We start from the raw sequence: 21,496 nt of genomic DNA, 5'->3' as shown, positions 1-21,496 counted from the left end.
AGCTGCTTGGAGCACATCACGGCTCACAGCTCAGAACCAGCACATCTGCTGTTCCTGGTTTTTGATCTAAGACTCTGTATGTTTGTTACAGGCTTTCTCGTGTGGTGCCGCTGAGGACGTCCCTCCTTTAACTGCGGTTCGTCTGAATTAGGGTAGTTCTGTCTCAGTTAACTTCAGAGGCTCGGTCCCTGCCGTTTCTTTTCCTGTGGCTCTGCACGTCTCAAATCCTGATGTCATGGGGGGGCAGCAGGGTTCTGGCTCCACAGGAACAGCCATTCCCGTGGACGCTCCGGCCAGCTCACGGACGCACCCGGGGGTTCTCAGACTGGCGTGCGGCGCTCAAGCGGAGGGAGGCCCTGCAGGAGAGCGGCCGACCAGCAGCCCGCACGGGCATGGCCTCCCGCCTCGGGCTCCCATCGCTGCCGCTCAGCGGCTCGGTGTGCAGAGCGTGGAGCGTTCTCACTCACGCGGCGCGCGGCTCGACGCAGTCCAGTCACTGGTCTCTCGCTGAGGAGTGTTTCGGTCACCTCTTTTCTTCGAGGACCTTTGGACCGTAACTGAGCCCTTTCTTTCTCCTGTGTCCGCGTCGGGGCCGGGCACGGGAGGACAGGAGGGAATGAGAAGCGCGTGCTGATGACACAGCGGCCCGGCGGGGTCCCGGCCGTGGGGCGGCGGCTCACGGGGAGAGCGTGTGCGCACGCGGGTGTGCGTGTCTGTGCGTGTGCACGTGTGCATGTGTGTGTCTGTGCGTGTGCACGTGCGTGTGTGTGTCTGTGCGTGTGCACGTGCGTGTGAGGGGGCGGCTCACTGGGAGAGAGCATGTGTGCGTGTGTGTGTGTGTGTGTTTGTGCACAGCCACGCATGTGAACGCAAGTGGGGCAGCAGCTCGCTGGGAGAGAGCGTAGGCACGGATTGCGCCCACCGCTGGACGCCGGATCGAAGCACGGTCATCAACCACCGCTCTGGGCCTTGGAGTCCTTCCCTCCTGTTGGGAGCAAAGGCATAAGCCCTGCCGGAGCGAGAGCCGTGTGAGTCTGGACCTGCTCCGTGTCCCGAGGAGGCTGAGATGCCGGCGGTGGAAGCCTTCCCAGTGAACGAAGGGTGACCATGGCTGGGTCGGTAGAGGGGAGCTGGAGGTTAGCTGAGTCCCCGGACACGGGACTCCTCCCCGGAGAGGGGGTCGGGTGGGCGGGCCAGCCGGAGGAGGAGGGCAGGAGAGTGTTTCTAGGGAGCCGGACGGAGGTGGCCCCCTGGAACAGAGTGTGCCTGTGCCCGGCATGCTGACGGGTCGACAGGAACGGGGCTCGTCTGAGGCAGTCGGCTTCCCGCTCAGCCCTCCGGCTGTGCGGGACAGAGAGCCGTGGTGCAGGGCGTCCGAACTCTGGGAGCAGCGGCGCGTCTAGTCCCGTGGGACGTCTGGTTTCGAACTGCTCAGGTTTACAGAGAAGGGTTCCGCCGTCCATCAGTGACTAAAGACCTAGAACGGACTGACGTTCGTGCGTGCTGCCGAGACCATCACGCGTAGCCGGTCGTTTCTAAATACGTTGGGACGTGTTAATAGACTACGTTTACCAGGAGTTCTGCTCCGCAGAGCAAAAGGAATCAGGAAATGGGAAATGCTGGTAGGTTCTGTGTATTAATAAGAAAAGTGAGGAGTTTCCCTATGGGTTCCAATGGCTCTTCATCAAATTTGAAAGTATTTCATGTAAGAGGTTAATTCTGTAATATTCGGAGTAACTCCGAGCATCTATGAAGAGACCGTAGAATGTCTGGGGGTGAAGACAAGACTTAGGACGGGGCTCGCCACTTCTCCTACCCGGCCCGCGTCTTCTCCGCACCTCGCTGTGGGCACCCCTGGTCCATTCCGGGTCCAGCCCAAGAGGGCTACGCCCGAGAATAGCTCCCGAGTCCGGAGTCGCCGAGATCTGAGGGCACGTTGGGGAGGCCAGGTCGTGGCTGCGGACTCTGAAGGCGGCTGTTTGTCTCTGGCCACGGACAGCTCCGGCCCGGGACCCTCATGTCCCCCTCTGTTCCAGCACTGCTGTGTCCCTTGAGGGAACCCCGCGGCTGTGCTGGGGTGGAGGAGGGGGACCGTCGGGCCAGGGAAGGAGCTGTCCCCTGCCTCTGTGTCACGGACATGGGGGTGACCAGTGCCACCGAGGCTGGTGTCTGCGTGGCTTCCATTGGAAAGAGCTGATCCCACGGCTTCTTTCCTCAGAGCCGCAGGGGCACCCAAACCTGTCGCGGGGCACCCGTGAGTCCGTGGCAGGGCGCTCGAAGGCTGTCTGTGGAAACCTGACTCCCGGGCACCTCTGCTTGGGTTCTCTTGGGTGCCGGGGTCTCACCAGACAGAAGCTCCTGGTTCCAGCTCTCTGCCGTCCAAGTCCGCGTCTGCCACTTCTCACTGCGGAGCCAGAGTCCCGGGCGAGCCCTCAGCCTGCACGGCGGCCTGTCCTGCACGAGTCACGGACGCCAGCGTCCACGGGATCAGCCTGCAGGCCGCGGCGCAAGCGGGGCCCCGTTCCAGTGCACACGGGGCCTCTGTAAACGTCTGCAGAAGCCGTACCCAGGCTGGCAAGGGTGGACTTGCTTGGTGGTTGTGTTTCGGCGAATTCACTCATTTCTGTGCCACATGTGAGTGGACAGAAGGCAGCCGACGTGTGTGGGGGCAGGGAGGGCGCGCATTCTGGCAAGGAGACCCGGCGTGTCCGCAGACCCTGCAGAGACCCCCGTGTCTGCTCCTGTTGGTGGGCGGGGTCCAGCTGGGACAGCGAGTATGTGCCGTGGCCTCCGCCGTCCCCCGCCCACGGGGACCGCGTCCCCCCTCCACACCGTGCTCACCTTCCCTCGGCACACGGAGCAGACCTGCCTTTGCCTGGCTTTCTCCTCTTGCCCCGATGGGCTGTCAGAGGCGCCTGTCCTCTGAGTCCCATGCTCCCTGGGGGACAGGCAAGGTTGGCCCTCCATCCTTCCCTCCTCTCCGTGTGCGTACCCCTGGGCTGTGGCCACCCAGCTCCCGGCGCCAGTCGCCCTGCCAGACCCCCTCTCCTCGGCACTCGGCTCTCGCTGGGCTTCGGGTGCTGTGTCGAGAGCGGCTGGCCAACGTGCATGGCCCGTCTCTGGCTCCTAAACCATTCAGCCCTCTCCTCGGGCCTGCAAACGTCTGTGGTTTGGGAAATGGAAGACGCAGAAAAGATGTGGGGGCTCGGCTCTGCGCAGGGAGGCACGGTAGCGCTCGTGGGCTCTGCAGACGCCTGGCCCGTCCGGTCTACAGAAGGGGCAACTACAGTGAGGATGTGGAAGCCAGCGATCAGAGAAGACAGATGTGGCGCTAAACCTACATACAGATGTGGCTCGCTCTCCCCTTTTGAGTAGTTTTTTAAAGATTTTATCTATTTATTTGACAGAGAGAGAGACAGAGCCAGCACGAGCCCATGTGCACATCTGTGTCCAGATTCCTCTGTCCTCTAGGACGACGGTCCTGTCGGAATAAAGGCTCTTCTTCCCCAAACGTGATTCAGTTTAACTGAACTACTCACCTCGGCGGCAGCTCTTTCCCAGCAAGGCTGCGTTCTGGGTCTGGGAGTTAGAACTTCACATACGGATTTTGGGGGACAGAATTCGACCCAGAACACTGGTGATGGGATGCAGGGGCCACAGGGGGTCACGTCAGCAGATGCTGTTTCCAGATTTGGTCACAGTCGCAGGTACCGGGGTGAGACGGGACGTTTCTGGGGGAAACATCAGCCCACAACGTCTACACGCCTGATCCTGTCTGTCGCCTTCTGACCCGCAGCCTTGCTTTCGTGGGTCTGGGGCAAGTCCGCGTGTGAAAGGCAGTGGGGGGACGGCCGGACTTCTGAGCGCTCTGGGAGGGGAAGGCACGGACACCCAGGTCCCCAGCCGGCAGCTCCAGGCGCTTTGGCCCAAGGATCCATCTCTAGGAGGGAAGAGGGACGCATCCCCGGAAGGACCTGCCCAGTAGTATAAACTGCTGTGCCAGAGGAGGTGGCGTCGGAAGGGGTGACAGCCCCACACAGGGTTGGTTGACCCCCAACAAGCGTAGAGAGCATGGCTTCCGTCCATGGGCCCCTTGCCCACCTACGCTGGAGAGCACCGTGGGACTCTGAGGCAAGTAGTTGGCGGAAAGAGTTTCGTGGTTTTAAAACCTGATGGACCTGAGAAATGCCCTCATGCCCCGGTTTTACTTTTATTTACTGTTGAGAGAGAGAGCACGTGCCCAGGCGGGCAGGGAGAGGCAGAGGGACAGCAGACCCCCAAACAGGCTGAACCCCCAGCTCGAGCTGACACGGGGCTCCATCTCCCGACTCAGAGATTGCGATCTGACCTGAGGTCAAGAATCCGGCACTTCACCGACTGAGCCGCCCAGGCACCCCTGGCACCCTGGTCTTATAAGTGGTGAAGTCGGCCTCACATTGGAATAGAGCTGTCCCCGGGCAGCCTGGGCCCCGGCTTGGGAAGCCTTGGGACGGCAGGTGGGCAAACACGGCGGCCGTGCCGTGGGCGTGTTGTGGCCCAGCCGGGAAGCCACAAGCTTCTTATGTGGCCGGTCTCCCCTTCAGTTGGCCGCAAGCCCTTGGCCGCCGGGGCCGATGGGGTCTGGGGTCTGCCCTTCCCGCTCCCACTGGGGCAGGACGTGGAGGGGAGAGCCCTGGGTCTGTGTCACTTACATAGGGTGGGGACGTGCCTCCCTCAGGAAGGACGGCCGTGCGCAGCCCTGGGTGTCACTCCTGACAACGGGAAGTGTTTCTGATCATCTGGTAGAATTCGCGCTGGGTCCGCCCAGGTCGTGGCCAATGTTTCCCTGTCGGGCCCTCCCTGCCTGTCTGTGTGCGGGGCCGTGCTTGGTGGGGGTCGCGCTGGGGCTGGGGCAGCCGGACGGACGAAGCCGGAGCGCGGGGAGCGGAGCGGAGGGCTGACCTCGCCTCAGCAAAGCCACAGCTTGGCGCCTGTGGCGTTATCGATGCTGAGAGTTTCCCGAGCGCACGAGAACCGGCTGGGTAGTGAAGGGCAAGAAGAGAGTCTCCGCAGAACCGGCGTGCGGGGCTGGGGGCCCAGGGGCCTCCTGAGCAGCGTTGCTGGGGTCCGGCCGAGCGTGCGTGCGAAGAGCAAACTGCGCACATGAGCCGTAGGGACGTTCTGGTCCTACCAGACACCGACGTGGAGAAGCCGTCTGAGTTCACGTGATCGTGATCTTGGCTACTTTCAAGGAGTGACACCCGGTCGGCCGGGTGAGCAAGACTGAAACCAGGTGGGCCCGGCCACGGGAGGTGACAAGCCCGGGAGAGGGAGCTGCGCTGTTGGCGTAGTCCGTCTTTTCTGGAGCGAGTCTCGATGCTGCGGGGCACACGGCGGTGCCGGTGCGGCCGACGGAGGACCCGGCGCGTGTCCCCCAGCCCCTGTCCTTCAGGGACCACCATCCTCCAACTTATTAAATTCATTTAGTTAATTGATCTCTCTGCGTTTTAGTTCACTTTAGGATTGAATTTGCTTCTGGGGTTACAGTTGAATTTATTTAAACAGGACAGTGTCTCCTCCGTCTTCTACCAGCGCGCGAAACATCCCAGCTTGTATTTGAAGAACTCCTTGTGGAGGCGGAAAAGGTTCTATCTCGAGTGGAAATGCCCCCTGTGTTCAGAGCAGCCCGTCGCGGGGGCGTCCTCGTGGCCTCTTTCTGTGCACACTGCGCACACGCACGCACGAAGTTGCTCGAAGACGCTCGCCCTTTCCTATATCTACCTCCCTTCCAGGCCCCTTAGGTTTTAGTCGGGCTCTGCTGGGGGCCGGAGGAAGGGCCACCGTGCCCACCCATGCCTGCCCGTGCCCACCCACACCCGCGCAGACGCCCGGTTCTCTCAGCCGCCTCCGCTTCATCTGGTTCATCGGAAGCCGGCCGGGTCCCCCTTCAGAGACAGCACAGGGCCGGAGGGAGACTGGGAGGCGGCAGGGGCCGTGGGAGCCCCCGGGGCATCACGGTGACGGGGACATTATTACAGAGCAAGGTCGGGGGAGCTGGACAGGCTTCTCCCTAGGTTCTGGGACGACAGTGGTGGCGGGTCAGCCGCACTGGGGGAGCCCACACGCAGACAGGGGCAGGAGGTGGGTCATGGGGCGACAGCTCGCCCCCGAGAAAGGGCGCCGGCACCGCGACCGGCCCGCGGCTCCCTGGCCAGCGCTGCCATCCACACGGCGAGGGGCGTTTCTCCCATTCCCCACGCCGCGCCCGGCTGGCAGCTTGAACCCGGGGCTATGGGAGGAAATTCGTGTCCCTGGGGATGTTTTCTTGAGTCTTTCATAAATTGCTGGGCAGGTAGTTTCCAAGAAGACTTGAATAAAGACGACACGGATGAACACATAGATGCTCAGAGGTGGTCTGTGAAGGGCGCTGGCTGGAAAGCCGGTCTTCACCAGTGGATAGTTGGGACAACCTGGTTCCTGTCACTTTGACAAGGTGCCACGTAGCCGTGGTGCGTGGGGAGGCCGGTGTTGCAGGAACAGGATGTGACTCTCACGTGCGGGACGGAGCCAAAGGAAGGCTTCAGGAAACGACCTTCAAAGTATGAAGATGTCGGGAGCCTGGTTGGCTCAGTGGGTTAAGCCGCTGCCTTCGGCTCAGGTCATGGTCTCAGGATCCTGGGATCGAGTCCCGCATCGGGCTCTCTGCCCAGCAAGGAGCCTGCTTCCTCCTCTCTCTCTCTCTGCCTGCCTCTCTGCCTGCTTGTGATCTCTCTCTGTCAAATAAATAAAAAAATTAAAAAAAAAATCTTTAAAAAAAAAAAAAAAGTATGAAGATGTCTTCAGAATGGACCTCAGTGTGATAAGATTGGGCCCTATGACGGTTTCCTTGCCTGAAATTGTGTTAGTTTGATATATAGTAACATCAAAATTTTAAGTATGTGACACGCTGGCTGGTTAAAATCATTTCAGATGAGCACGTTGATAACGCAGAGACGCACACATGTGTTTCAAAAATTGCATAAACTCTGCCCCGCCCCCGCCCCCAGTTAAATGGCAGCAGAGAAAACCTCCTGCATCGCCATGCGCTCCAGAGTTAAATGCCTCTGTCCTTACGGGGTCCTCACTGGTTTTTGCCATCCAGGGTTATTTGACGTGAGCTCCTAAAGGAGTCACCCTCTGGAAAACGTCACAGGTTTCCATGCAGCAGCCACTTCTGTGAGCTTTGCACATCACCGGCCGTGGAATCTGAGTGTTAGGAGTGTGGGACTGTCCTGATGCTATTGGAACAATCCTAAACTCAAGTGTGTCTCTGTTTCCATTATAAACCTCACTGTTTTCTTGGTTTGATGGGATTCCCAGCATATCGGTCCACATCTTGGCGAGGTTCTTAAATAGTCGTGGCGTATGCTGGTCAGAGTTGCGCCCCCTCGCAGACGGTCCCCGTGGCTTCACTCGCAGTGTGATGGCAGAGTGGGGCGTCTGGGGCCGGGAGGCTGGACGTGGGGACAGGCTCCGTGGCAATCCTGTCCGTCTCCCCAGTTAGGGGCTTCCAGGGATGTCAGAGTCTTCCCTCTTCCCTCTCCCCTTTTCCTGGATTTCACACTTAGCTTTTTTCTGGACTTCCACTGAAATGCAGAGAAAGAGCCCAGCAAAATCTTTCTGGGTAAGTGAAGCTTCACTGGAAATCTTTCCTGGACACATCCTCCCTGCCAAGAAGATGGGGAAAATGTGATAAAGGTGTTGGAACTGAGCCGTGCTCAACTTGGGATGTGACTGATGTTCCGGGGCAGGGAGCCCTGGCGCTCAGAGCGGACATCATCTGAGGGCGTCTTTCTCCTAATGTTGCTGTCCTGGCCTTCTGTCCCCCGATGCCCGCACAGCCCAGTCCCCGAGCTGCGCCACCAAATGTGCAACTATTGATTTGCCCTGACCCCTAGGGTTCCCAGTTCTCTGGCCACAGGACATGTCTGTTGGCCCTGCTAGATCAGGGCACTGGTTCCTGACCCCCAAGTTCTGAGGCTGATTGGCCAGGCCGTGTCCATGCTCTGAGTCATGGAATTCGGGCTCTGCCCATCCCGGGAACTGCCGGCGTGCTCCTCCCCCGACTGGAGGCTGGGGGCTCTGGGACCCCCACGAGGGCAAGCTGGATTCTTTCATGAACGTCTCCAGCGCTGCTGGACATTCACCCAGGGCCGTCAGTGCCGAGTGCAGGCAAGGCTGCAGGGTTTGCTTCCAGAGTTTGGACACTTTCCTCGGAAAAACCCCAAGTTCTCTTTGTGTCTCTGTGGGACACTTGCTTTCCCTGTTAGTGTGGGTGACGTGCACGCGATGCTCGGTTCCTCGTGCACCGGGAAGACGCCTGGTTGGCAGGGGCCCCGGGAGCACAGAGTGAAGCTGTTGTTTGGGGCAGCCCCGTGGGCTTCGGGTGTGCGGCCCAGCGGCCCACGTGTCCCCGTGCTCACTCAGACCACGGGGAGCCCCACTGCCCGTGTCGCAGCATCTTCTCACTCCGCTGCTTCGCTGGCTTGCCGTCCCCCCATGGTGCCCCGCGGCCCCCGGGGCAGAGTTTCCCCATTTGCTCTCCTTCCCACGGGCTCTGCCTCCGTCCTGCTCTTTCCCCGCAGCCCTGCAGTGGCCCACGATGGCCTCGGAAACCTCTCGATCCCCTTGGCCGAAATCACCCACTTCCTCCCCCCTGGAAGAAGGCATTTCTCTTTCCTTCATAACTAACATTGTGAATCTCAGCATAACTTTTTCAAAACAAGGTTCTTCTGTCAGCATTTTGCCGTGGAATTGATTTTTAGTTGTCCTTTCGCAATTGTTCTAAAACCGTAGGCTCTAGGAGGCGAGACGAGGGACTGACAGCCTTCAGGCCTTGCTTCCTGGCGGCAGTGCTGGGGGGAGCCGGCGGCGGCGAGGGAGACACCGTCGTCCGCCGTCGGCTCTGGGCTCTCAGAGCAACCGTGTGGCGAAAAACCGGAACTCTGTTTTATCCTACTTTATGCTGTTTTTTAGTTTACTTAAGTTGAATTCATTAACCTGCGGTGCGTTGTCAGCTTCAGAGGTGGGGTTTAGTGTCCCAGTGCTTGGGACGTCACGGGTCCTTCTTCCTGCCCGTCACCCGGCTGCCCAGCCCCCACCCCGTCTCTTACGGTTTTATCATCTCTTATGGTTTGTCTCCCTTTCTGATTTTGTCTCGTTTCTCTTTCCCCACGTTCCCCTGGGAGGAGCACCCGAATTTTAAGTCTCATCTAATTTGATTAATTTCAGTACACATGGCGGCACGCGGCTAACGGTGTCCCTGCACCGGATGTACGGCTCGAGGTGACAGCAAGCTGCGTGTTCTAAAGGCTTCGGAGGGACGCCTGCCGTGCAGCCGTCATGCTCCCCTGAAACACCTTTGCTTGGAGGAGGCTTGCGGGTTCGAGCAGCGAGCGGGTTCTTCCGGCACAGGCACCTGGCGGAGGGTGACCCGGTCGCCGTAGTGACAGGCGTCAGGTGACGGACTCCAGCAGCGCCAGCTCTAGTGAACGTGGGGCTTCCAGACGGTCCCACCCACCTCAGGGTTGCACTTATGCGTTGCAATGATGATGACAATTTTGGGTGCCGGAGTGACTGCCGTTCAGATGCTGCATGTCAAAGAACCGTGAAGAGAGTTCCCGTGGAAGGATCCCATGCCTTGGCTATCTTGTGACATACACCAAGACTGTAAAAAATGTGAAGAATTTGTTCTAATGTGCAAACCGAGGTGAGAGGGAGAATAAGCCCTTTTCTCTTCTGATGACACCAGACATGACCGGCACCGCATGCCTTCGAGGCGGGAGCTGATGAGAACTGGAGAGCGGGAGGGAAGGCAGCCCCCCTGCCACACGTCCCCCGAAGCTTCCTTTAGGGGCTGGTCCTGTGTTTCGGGGGAATTACTGCAGCCTTGGGGTTGAGGCCTGGGAGAGATGACCCAGCCCTGGCGCCTTTGGGCCGAGGACCCTGGCAGGCGTACTTGCAGGAGGGTAATCGCCTGGTTCCCGAGTCCTTGCTGTGGTTCCTGTGGTGTCACGGACTCGCTGGGTGACCGGCCCTGGGACCCTCCGTTGTTTCTTCAGTTGAAGGGGCACCTGCACCTGGCGTCCCCTGAGGGCCCGCGTCTCTGCGCCTGTGTTCCCGAGAGCCCCCTCCTAGCCTCCAGCCCCGACAGCATCATTCCGTCTGCACTGCCCCCAGCCCGTGAGCACAAGGGATCGGTTCTCTCCATAACAAGAAAGGGACTCGGACCTCCGCATCTGTTTCTTTCCCCTCGGGGCGTGGTGGTTGTGCTGGTTGGTGGCGATGAGTATGGGGGAGAGGAGGGTCTTCTCCTGCCCCTGCTGAGTGCGTCTCCCTTGGGATCCTGGCTGCTCTGCACACCGGGGATGTCCCAGCAACATCCCGTCGTCCGGCTTTTTCACACGGCACATCCTTGTTAGAACCTGCTTTGTGCTTGGACTTGTCGGGGAAACCTACAGGGAGCAGACCTGTGGCGATCGTGAGCCCCGCGACCCTCATTGGCAGGGGGAGCCCCTACTTTCAGAATCCAGGTTGGGCCCACGTGTTGTCTCAGGAAGCGCGAGATGTTGGACACGGGGAGGAAGACGGGGATTCGATGCAGCGGGGGTGCAGACGGGGTTCTGGGGGTCTTGCTGGCTGTGGAAGCAGACCCAGACCCGGCGCTGCTTGGAGAGCAGCATCCCCGGCCCTGACGTGAGGTACTCCTTCCCCCCAAGTGCCAGCCCAGTCGGAAGCATCCAGTGCGCTTCCTGGTACCCCCTGTCCTCATGCCCGCTTCCGGGCGTTGTGGCGATCTCCCCGTGGCCGCGTGAGCAGGTTGCTTCCAGCCAGGGCTCCTGGTTCCTGACTCCTGCCTCGTGCACGTCCTGGTTCCTGACTCCTGCCTCGTGACGCCCACAGTGGGAGCGGTTTCCCTGCAGCACGTGGTCCCCACGGAGGTCCGGCCAGGGAACAAGTGATCTGCTGTGTCAGCCTCCGGAAGACTTCCCTGGCTTCGCAGGTTGACCTCTAACGGGCATTTTAGCGTACTTTGGTCTAAATGCTTCGAAATGAGCAGGAGCTCCAAGAAGACACTCCGGCCTTTGAAACTGTCATCTCATCAAGGAAATGCATCCGGTCATCGAGGAAAGCAGGACACAAAGAGAAACAGCGGCCGTGCGCTGCTCCTTCCGCCACCTCCGGAAGTGTGGAGTGCTTGGGGGAGTCACAGATCCTGCGGAGCCCCTCTCGGAACACGGGTGCCAGCTGTGCCCACGGCCCACGGCCCACAGCCCATGGCCCGTGGCGGGCACCTCCAGCCACGCGGCTCCACGACACAGGTCGGGCCGCTAGTGGTCGCGCGACCTCCTTGGGATGTCTGGTTTCACCCTGGTCTGCAAATCAGGGTCCCTGCGGGGAAGACCGGGGGTGCACGCGGTGAGCCAGTCCCTGGCGGTGCCGTCAACACAGAGCCGTGGTGATCCCGGTGTGCGGATGGGGGTGTTGGGGACGCGGAGTCTGGCAGGGGCTTAATCCCTTTCATGTTCACTTTTAGACACTTCTCGCGTAAACTTCCCCGTCACTGGGAATGGCTCTCCAGGTGGAATGTTCATTTTTGGCACCGCTGACGGGCAGAGTGGATATCTGAGCTTTTGTGTGCCTCAGTCCACCGATGCTGGGATGCCTGCCAAGTAAGGCATGTGCCGCAGAGGCCGGTGGACGGACAGACGGAGCATCCAGTCAGGCAGCACTGCTCGTTCGAACAGTCACCGCGGGGCGTGCCGGCCGGGGCTTCCTCCTGGGGCGCTCGTGTCCATCCATGGCCTCGGCTCACTCTCGTCCCTGCACTCCTGCCTCAGGGCACCCCACCCCCTTCCCTGTCCTCCGCCGTGTGCCCTGGCCACTCCGGAGTGAGTGCCGCAGGGTCACACCAGACAAGCCTGCATCGAGCCCCGGCTGCACACCAGACACCTTGTGGGGTGGCCAAGGCCACATGGGGGAGCGTACGTCCCCACTAGCCTGTGGGGTGACGGTCCCGTGGGCCCCCGGGGGTGCTTGAGTGTCCGCTCTAGCGTCTCCCCGTGCCAGCCTCGTGCCGATTCATGAGGCTGCGGCCGAGAGGAACACGTAGATCGTGACACATTTGACATTTGGTGTGTCCCTGGATTCTTCCTGGGATTCTGGGTTAGAAGTGGCACTGGGTTGTCCCTGGAATCAATGGGGATCGTGCCCCAGATCAAGTGAGCCCTCTGTAAGCACCGTAACGTGATGGGAAGTCTGGTGGGACCCTCGGGTGGGGGTGTGACAGCTGGGGCTGGAAATCCTGTTCTGCGCCGTCTTCTACAGGGAAGTAGAGTCGAAGTCCTCCGCGTGCAGACACGTCACGTCTGAGGCTGGGAGCCAGGACGAATGTTGACTAATGTGATTGATTGATGGATTGTGTATGTTTTGCCAAGATCCTTCTTGTCTTAAGGCAATACCATCCACATCGTTTTTTGTTAAGGATTTTATGATGACCAGGTTCTCACTGAATCTCAAATTAACATGAACCTGGAACAATGAATAACCCAAGAGATTTCTTGACTTACCTCCAAGAAGCGCTAACGACGCAGAAATGCGAGGACGTTGACGTTGGTGTTGATGCGGGAGCAGGTGAGGAAAACAACCGCAAAGGAAGAGTTTGGGGCAAAGAGAAGAGAGCAGAGCAGGAGGCCCAGCACCTGCCCGTCGTCCGCGTGGGCTGGAGCCGACCCAGCACCTGCCCGTCCCCCGCGTGGGCTGGAGCCGACCCAGCACCTGCCCGTCCCCCGCGTGGGCTGGAGCCGACCCAGCACCTGCCCGTCCCCCGCGTGGGCTGGAGCCGACCCAGCACCTGCCCGTCCCCCGCGTGGGCTGGAGCCGACCCAGCACCTGCCCGTCCCCCGCGTGGGCTGGAGCCGACCCAGCACCTGCCCGTCCTCTGTGTGGGCTGGAGCCGAAACCTGCCGGCGGAAGGAGGTGTCCCCAGAGGAGCCAGCAGAGTCCCGGGACACAGCGGGTCAGGGACCAGCAGCCAGCCAGCGGTCTACAGAAACACTCGCAGGGACTCTCGCGTCCATGCCTGTGGGAAGACGGCAGGGCCAATAAAGAGAAAAATGACGGTTTCTATCTAGGCTCCTGCTTTCATCACTGTGAGTCGGCACTGTTTCCATGTCATCACTGACCATAGAGGCATCTGGAAACTGCGTCCCGGAACGTCTCATCCAGGCTGTTGGGACTGTGTTTCCCCCGGAGGCTTTCAAGCCCTGAGAGGTCTTTCCTGGTTCCCCACTCAAAGTGGACACTCCTCCTGGGGTTGGCACTCAGAGGCACTGCTCTGGCCCCCATGTTACCCCTTCCCTCACCTGTCAGCCCCTCTGGTGGGTCCTCCTGTCACAGGCAGCCCCTCAGCATTGACCCGGAGAGAAGGGATGGACCTTAATTTGTTTCCCGCACGTTCGTTGAGAAACCTGCTACGTTCTCTTGACCCGGTGATCATGGGGTGTCCCGGCGACCTGGTGATCACTCGTGGTTCCAGGTTTGCTGCCCCCTTAATCTCAGCAGGCAGGCCGTCCTCTGAATCCCGCTGCCCTGGAGATGAGAACAGTGGAGAGCAGTCCCTCAGTAATTACCCACTAAGTTCCGCTGAAGCTGGTCTGACTCGGCTTGTTCTGCTTCCAGCGCGTGAGGGGTGATCGCAAAGGCAGTCTTGCTGGGAGAAGCGCCCTGGGGCAAGTGTCCTACTGGCTCCACTTTACCCTTAGGGGCGGGTTGTAGACAGGACAGGTTCTCCCTTGGCCCCGCCGATCCCGGTTCTCTGGCTTACTGCGAAGGCAGGAACTCCTTCCCGGGCTCGTGCTCGTGACCGCTCGTGCTCATGCCCGTCCTTCGGTCGCTTTCAAGATCCTTCCCTCCTGTGCCCCGGCGGGTGTGTGCCCTCCCCAGTGCCCTCACCATGCGTCTGTTCCCCGGCCCCCAGGGTGAGTCTCCTCTGCAGATTCCGCAAATGCACTTCGAAGCCGTACTTACTTTCCAGTGGGCTCTGATTTAGAAAGTTCTCGCCGCGGAACTACGTATTTCTTGGTGTTATCCTGTAGCATAAACAGTGAAAAAAAAAAAAGTCTTAAATCAGTGTCCTGGAGGGAAAATCCAGCCACATGGATGCGTAGTTTAACCCGTTTCTTCAGTGTTTGGGTTTTGTTCTAACTTTCCTCCGGCTTACACCCTCGCGTTCTACTAAGCGAAGTATAGACCATGTTTCTGATGCATTTGCCCCGGACCTGCTACCTCTGCCCCGTGCAGGGTCACGCGGGCGCCCTCCGTGACGTCCTCCCGCCTCTCCTTGTACGTGGGCACAGCGCCATGTTGTCAAGACAGACACGGGGACCCCCGGCACTCTGAGGTCTCGCTTCGTGTCCGTCGGTGTCTGATTTCTTTCTAAATTTGGCAAATTACCTTTTATCTTAACTAGTTTGAAGACCCTCTACCAAGTTCTTTTAATAAACAGTGAATTCTTTAGAAGAGGGCCGTTTTATTTTCCTCTAACGGGGTTTGTGTGTCAAAGAACAAACAGCCCAGGTAAGAGCTCATTGTCCTCCGCGCACCATCTGCCTCGGAGATGACTGTGGTCTGCGGTGGGAAGGGAAGCGACTTGTGTCGAGTGTGTTCTCTTCTTTCTGACGAAGGAAAGCGCCCCTGTTCGTTCCGCACCATTAAATTATCAGGGATTCTGGTCCAATTCCCAACGCCAGAACCCTGAGCCTTCTTTCCTCTATTGTGCGATGGAGACGCCATCTCTCTCCTTAGGGAAAAGGATGACTTCCGTGTCTTACCGCAGGGATCTGGGGTTTCAGGAGAGGTGAATAGACCCCCCTTCCAGGCCGGACTTAGGGATCGGTGTGGCCTTCGGGCAGGGCCGGTCCGGTGGGCGCTCGGTTCACCTGCGCTCTGTCTCCCGGCTCCGTCTGTCTCTGTTAGTCTGTCTGTCCGTTTGTGTTTCTGTCTTTCTCTGTTTCTGTCTCAATTTTTCTCTCTCTGTCTCTGCTCTCTCTGTCCGTCTTTGTCTCTGAATGTCTCTCTGTCTCCCATTTCTGTCTCTCTGTACCCCCGTCTGTCCCCCGTCTGTCTCTGTGTCTCTCGTTTGCATGACGCTGCCCTGCAGGGGCCCGGCTGTGCGTGTGAGAGGAGCTTTGCGGGAGCAGCGAGGCGCGCGGGGAAGCTCCGGGGAACTGGAGGCCGCGTTTCCGTGGACGCGCTCCCCGAGTTTCCCTGCTGTGGGGTGTCAGCACGTCCCGGGAACTCGGCAGCCCCGGGGTGCACCTCCGAGCTGGAAAGTTCGAGCACATTTGGGCAGAGAGAAAAAAACTGGGCCGTAAAACTCCATGGAGACAGAATTCTGTCAAAAGATCGCGTGGGCTTGCCTTGCCCGTTTTTGAATAAAAGAACGTTCCACACAACGTGAGAAAGCAGCGATCTGTCTCCACACGTCTCTCGGCTGAGTGAGCCCGAGCAAGTTACAACAGCGCGTCCCTGCCGTGGCCCCAGGCCCCCCGGGAAGACCCCGCTGCCTCCTGCCCCCAGCACCTGTCCCCGGCTGGAGCCTTCATCCGGACAGCGAGAACAGGACCACCTTCCCCAGCCCCCGCTGCTGCTCTGGGACGTCTGAGCGGCACCTTCCTGGCCCCGGTGCGCTTGGCCCTTCCCTCCCAGGACTGGACTGGGGGCGCCAGGCCCTGCCCGGACTCCCTGTGGGGTCCGCCTCCCTCCTCGTCTGTCTCCGCGTCAGCTCCGGGTCACTCTGGAACAGGGCCGGCGAGGACCCCAGAGCCTCCCGGGGAAGCACGGCACCTTTCAAAGAACGAGGTATTGAGGGGCGTGGACCGCACGCGGCACCAGGCGTGGCGCGTAGACAAGGAATCTTGGAGCACCGAGAACATGAAATAAAAAAAACAAACAAAAAATCAGAAAAATGAAACAAAAACAAAAAAAGAAGAAAGAGGAGTGAAGTATCTAAAATTTGAGAATTTCCTTTTTTTCTCGTCCTGAAGAGGGAACAAGTGGACGAGACCCTCTACCTCCATAAATCCCGCTGGGACAAATGATGCCAAATGAACCCGTTCGGTGCACAGTACTCAGGGGCCAGCCGCCCCCACGCAGCACGCGGTCATAGCCACAGCTCTGGGCACCGGGGGCTCTGCCGGTGAAGCCTCTGCCTGCGGTTCAGGTCGTGAACCTGGGATCCTGGGGGCGAGCCCCGCACTGGGCCACACTGCTTCTCCCTCTGACCCTGCTACTCCCGCGGCTTTGCTTTCTCTGTCTCCAATAAATAAGTAAAATTAAAAAAAAAAAATCCACATCCACATCCACATCTCTCAGTTCCCGTTATCTCCTTTCTTGCTTCCGCTTAGCTCCAGGAGTCAGAGAAAGCCCGTGGGGCGGCGGCTTAGCTCCAGGAGTCAGAGGAAGCCTGTGGGGCGGCGGTACACCAGGGTCCAAAAGGCAGGTGGAGATTCTGTTGATTCCATGTACAGAGCCTTCCCGAGTGCCGCCTTCCGGCTCGCTGCTCTGCACGAGAGATGGGGGACCAGGCAGGTCGGACTGGAAATGTCCTCCAAGGGCGGGGGAGGGGCAGATGGGCCCCCGGGAGACACGGCTGGCCCTGCGGGGTCATGTCAGGGTACCAGAGCACCAGGGCAAGCACAGGGACCCTGGAGCGGGCGACGGGAGCACGGTGGCTGCAGAGGGGCTGTGGACGGTCCTGGGGGCTCCCTCACGCGGCCCTGCGCTCGCGGATGCCTGCAGTCCTGGGTGAGGGCAGGCCCCGCCATCGGCCACGTAAGGCTGGGGGGTGTGCGTACGTGTGTGGGGCTGCCGGCCATGTCACGGCCATCTGCGGCCTCCCTGGCCTGGTGTTTATGCAGGAGACGGCCAGCTAGTTCCAGCAAGGACCCGAGAAGGGGTTACCTGCCACCCGGGCCCCTCTTGACTCACAGGAGCAACCTCCGGGGGGGGTGGCAAGATGCGGCGCATGTGGGAGGGTACTCGCCAGCGAAGTCACGACCGAGAGCACGAGCGTTGAGGATCAAGCAGAATTCCTGCACGTCCGAGCTGTGTGCACCCCTTAGCGTGGCTGGCTCGAGGGTTCGGCGGCCCAGGGCTCGGGGCTTCAGGGACCACCGCTGCGCTTTGGGCCTCACTCCGCCGCTGTGTATGGCCTGGGCAGACTTCTGTTTTCTGCGACTCTGCGGGACGCCTCTTTACGTTTGTTTGGCTTCTTGTTTTTTCCCTCCCCCAAGTTCCTGCGAGTCGATCAAGATAAAGACAAGGACTGCGCCCTGGACTGCGGGGGCTCCTTGCAGAAGCCCCTGTGCGCGTCGGACGGCAGGACCTTCCTGTCCCGCTGCGAGTTCCAGCGCGCCAAGTGCAGAGACCCTCAGCTGGAGATCGCGCACCGAGGAAGCTGCAGAGGTAAGCGGGGCGGCCAGTAGCACGGACGGCCACGCATGTTGTTTTCACCTCTTGCTAATTTTTATAAGCAAACGCTGAAAGGTTTTCAGTTTGTGGGACTTTTTCGTAGTGTATAGGAAGAGGAATTTCTGTGAGTCGCAGGAGCAGAGGCATTTTTGAAGCCGTTTAATGCTCTTTCCTTGGGGTACTTGACCAGGACACTGGCTGCTCTGACCGTCCCCGGGGACCGTCCTGGGTTCGCCGCATCCTCGTTTCTCCTTCCAGCTCGCGGGACCCACACAGCACCTGCGCCCGCTGTCCGTGACTTTCCTTCCCACGGACGTTCACGTGTAATTTCTGATTGTCCTGATTCAAGAATCAGATGTCAGTGTAACCAGCACAAACACCGAAATCCTTCCTATGTTAATGAAGGGTTTGACTCTGCAACATAACGCTGACATTTCTGGCACAAACGGTTGCGTTCAGAAAGGGATTTACCTTCCTTTTCCTGTTAGCTAAGAGAAAAGACCAGAGTACAGCCGCCTCTGAGATGAGGTTCTGCTCCGTGTCCGCGTGGGCCCAGCAGGCCCTCAGCGAGGTGGAACTTCCTCGGCCACCGCGGGCCGGGTCTCGGCTCCTGGCTCCAAGCCTGGCCCCGTTCTGAATCACCTGCTCGTCCTTCCTTCCCGAGACAATCGCGGTATCCGAGGGGAACACGTCCCGGCCATTTCTGCACCTGACTAAGTGTGCACCCTGCCTGCTCCCACAGAGCCCCCTCCTCGGCCCCACGGGAGAGCTCGGCCCGCAGACCCAGGCTCCCACGGAGACCAGCACCGGCGCCCACGCTGGGGCCGGGGCTCGCCCGGGCCGGAACCTGTCCGCACGCACCACCCGCGGGTTCTAGTACCTGGGTGTTGCCCATACCGGCGCTCACGTGCTCACGAGGCTTTCTTTCCACCATCGTGCTTTGTTCAGAGTGCAAGTGTTTTAGACCCTGAGCATTTAAAAGCCCCGGAGGGGCCCTAGTGTGAGCTGCGGTGCGTGGGAGACCCTCTGGCCAGAGACGCTGGGAACGCCCTCTCCGTGCGGGGCCAGCAGAGCACTGCCCACTGAGCCCCTTTCCTACCCTGTGGTTGGGTGCTGCTGCCCGAGCGGGAACCGCACAGAAGGTGCGTCTCCTTTTCATGCAGGAAGCCAGGCCTCCAGGGGAGGCCGAGTAGAGACACGAGGACGGGGGACACGAGAGGGGCACCGCCCTAAGGAGCGCTGGACTAGCGTGGGGTGGGGGTGGGGGCTCTGCTCTTACTTAGCGGGAAATGGGGAGCCCCAGGGAGTTGAGGCAGAAAAGGGACGGGCGCACGCTGACTTGTGCAGAGACGGCGCCGCTCGCCGCGCCACGCCCCCGGCCTCCCTCGTGTCTGTGCTGGTCCTTGGCCTGGGCACACGGGCTCTGGGCATCCGCAGGGTTGGCCCCGGTGAGTCTCCCCTGGACCTGCCCCCGGAGGGATACACGAGGTGAAGGGAGCAGCCACTGCGGCGGGAAACGTGGCTTCAGCTCCGTTTCAGTATGTTGCTGCGTTTATGAAAATGCAATGAACAAAGTATTTGATTTTACTTGAAAGGAAGGCTCTGCAGTGGGGGGGGGGTCACACGGGGGGGGGGTCGCACCCGGGTCCGAAGACACTGGGGGTCTGACGCCACCGCCCACCGACGGGGTGCACAGGAAGGCTCTTCTTCCAGCGCCGGCCCCGCGGACAGCAGCGCATTCTCAGGAGAGACCTGTAGATTTTGTGAACAAAGCTCATACGATTTATAACTTAAGTTTTACTTTATTAGGGAAATATAATTTTAAAATGTTAAAGCACAGATAAGAAATATCTTTCATAGAAGAATGCCATGGAAGGTGAGATAATTCAAGTTAGTGGCATTGGAAATGATGTCACGGAGTCACATATATACACACACGTGCCTCCCACAGTGAAAACTACCTGCAAAGGGCACGTGGAGGCAGACGCGGGGTTCTGGGGGCCGCCACGACTCGCTCGGCCTCTCGTTGTGGGATGGAAGAAAGCAACGCATAACTTTACAAAAAGAGTTTTGTAAATGAAAAATGATCCTTTCTCCTTAAATATCCTTCCCCAGTTGTAGAAAACAGAACACAATTTATCAAATCCCACCCATCTGGGTTTCCAGGGTTCAGCACGGTCCTCAGACCTGTTTTCTCAGCGGCCGTTAGGTTTCAGCAAACTGTGCTGTTTCTGATTCCTTTGGAGAAAACAGACATGAAGGACGTCAGATGGTCTGGACGAAGACCCGGACACACGCGGAACCGTTGTTCCTCAAGCGAAGGATCGATATTCCTGAAGCAGCTTCTCTTTCTGGCTCTGAAGTCACTGCTCAGCGCCCGCCGAGCCGTCCCGGGATTCTGGTCACTCGGTGCAGGTGCGCCGCAGAGACGCAGCATCTGGGCTCCCCAACAAAACGAGGCCGATCAATGCTCTGGTTTCCCAGTGTGTGCGTGAGTTCTGTCTACCCTACCCTGCAGTCCACAAGTGTGTACAAGCATCGCATCTGAAAAAACAACACACCTATCTCGCTTACAGAAGACGTCCGTGCTGAAGGGTGACAGCCCTCATCTGAGCTTTTGGGAACGCACGTGACCACAGACCGCCCCACGTCATCACCATGAAAAGGACTGAAATATTGCGCGAAGCACCAAAATGTGGCTCAGAGACAGGAAGTGAACACGTGTTGCTGGAAACGTGGTGCTGGCGGACCTCTCGGTGCTGGAACCGTGGTGCTGGCAGACCTCTCGGTGCTGGAAACGTGGTGCTGGCGGACCTCTCGGTGCTGGTTTGCCACGACCTTCGGCGGCAGCGTGTCTGGGAGGCGTGGTGAAGGGAACTGAGGCAGGTCTGCGCCGGGACACTTGGGAAACCAGCGTTCCTTGTTATGAGCGGCTCCCTGAAGAGGCACCGGCATGAGAATGAGTGGGCTTCGCCTGTAAGGTGACCTCCTGGCCCTCACCCTGTGCTGGATTGACTTCTGGTTCCACGGCACCCAGGGCCTCTGTAAGAACTTGCGGGTCATGACAGCATCGTCTAGACTGAGGACGGCCTCCTCCCTGCTCTACGATGGCCCGCGTGAGACTGTCCAGAACCCCAGAGGCCCCCGTCCCCGGCTCTCCTCTGACGATCTCTCACGTGGGTTTCAGAGACCTGTAGTGACTGGACAGCTCATCCCTCACGAGGCAAAGTGACACAAGGGTCTCCTGGCCCAGAGGGCAGCTCATCCCTCACGGGGACCATGAAAACAGAACGCCCAAAGCCTCCCAAACTGAACCCCCAACACTAGAAATATGTTACTGTGCCTTCAACAAAGACTGAGTTAGCCCAGATATTTGAAGATGGAACAGTCTTTGAAGAAGCAATGTGTAGACCCCAGGACTCCTACGCATCAGGATCCACCGTTCTTGCGTTGTTCAACGTCACTTTTCAACACAAATTGCCCATGGCGTTCTCACGCACTTTACTGGGAAGGACAGGCGCCCCGACGGGTGTCCAGGGACTAAAATGATTTGCATTTTTCTGGATCTGTCTCCTGGGGGAAGGGAAGCAGAAGCTACAACGAGCGATTGGGATTTCCTCAAAATAAAAACTTCTGCGCCGTGAAGGAAACAGTCAATAAAACTAAAGGCAACTTGCAGAATGGGAGACGACATTCGCAAATGACGTGTCCAATGAGGGGTTAGTTCCCAAATGTACAAAGAACTTGTACAACTTACACCCAAACCCCCAAATAATCAGTTAAAAATGGGCAGAAGACACGAACAGACATTTCTCGAAAAAAGACAAGCGGCCGACACACGAGCAGATGCTCAACATTGTTGATCATCGGGGAAATGAAATGAAATCAAACCACAGAGAGCTCCCCCTCGCACTGTCAGAGCGGCTAAAATCAACCAGACAGGAAACAGCAGGTGTTGGCGAGCACGCGGAGAACGGGGAGCCCTTGCGCACTGCCGGTGGGAACG

General features: G+C 59.1%; 1 protein-coding gene across 2 annotated transcripts in view; it reads left to right on the top strand.

Annotated features, from left to right (window-relative positions):
• SMOC2 (SPARC related modular calcium binding 2) overlaps positions 1-21,496 on the top strand; it is a 148,575-nt gene that overhangs the window by 25,107 nt on the left and 101,972 nt on the right. For both annotated transcript variants that reach the window (XM_032338451.1, XM_032338452.1), the window contains exon 2: positions 17,313-17,484. In XM_032338451.1, coding sequence (XP_032194342.1) covers positions 17,313-17,484 — 172 coding nt within the window. The remainder of the gene's footprint in view (positions 1-17,312; positions 17,485-21,496) is intronic.

This window comes from Mustela erminea, chromosome 4 (genome assembly GCF_009829155.1).
Source record: "Mustela erminea isolate mMusErm1 chromosome 4, mMusErm1.Pri, whole genome shotgun sequence".
In the NCBI taxonomy this organism is placed as follows: domain Eukaryota; kingdom Metazoa; phylum Chordata; class Mammalia; order Carnivora; family Mustelidae; genus Mustela; species Mustela erminea.
The sequence above is the reverse complement of the archived record's forward strand: the minus strand, read 5'-3'. Positions and strand labels throughout refer to the sequence as shown.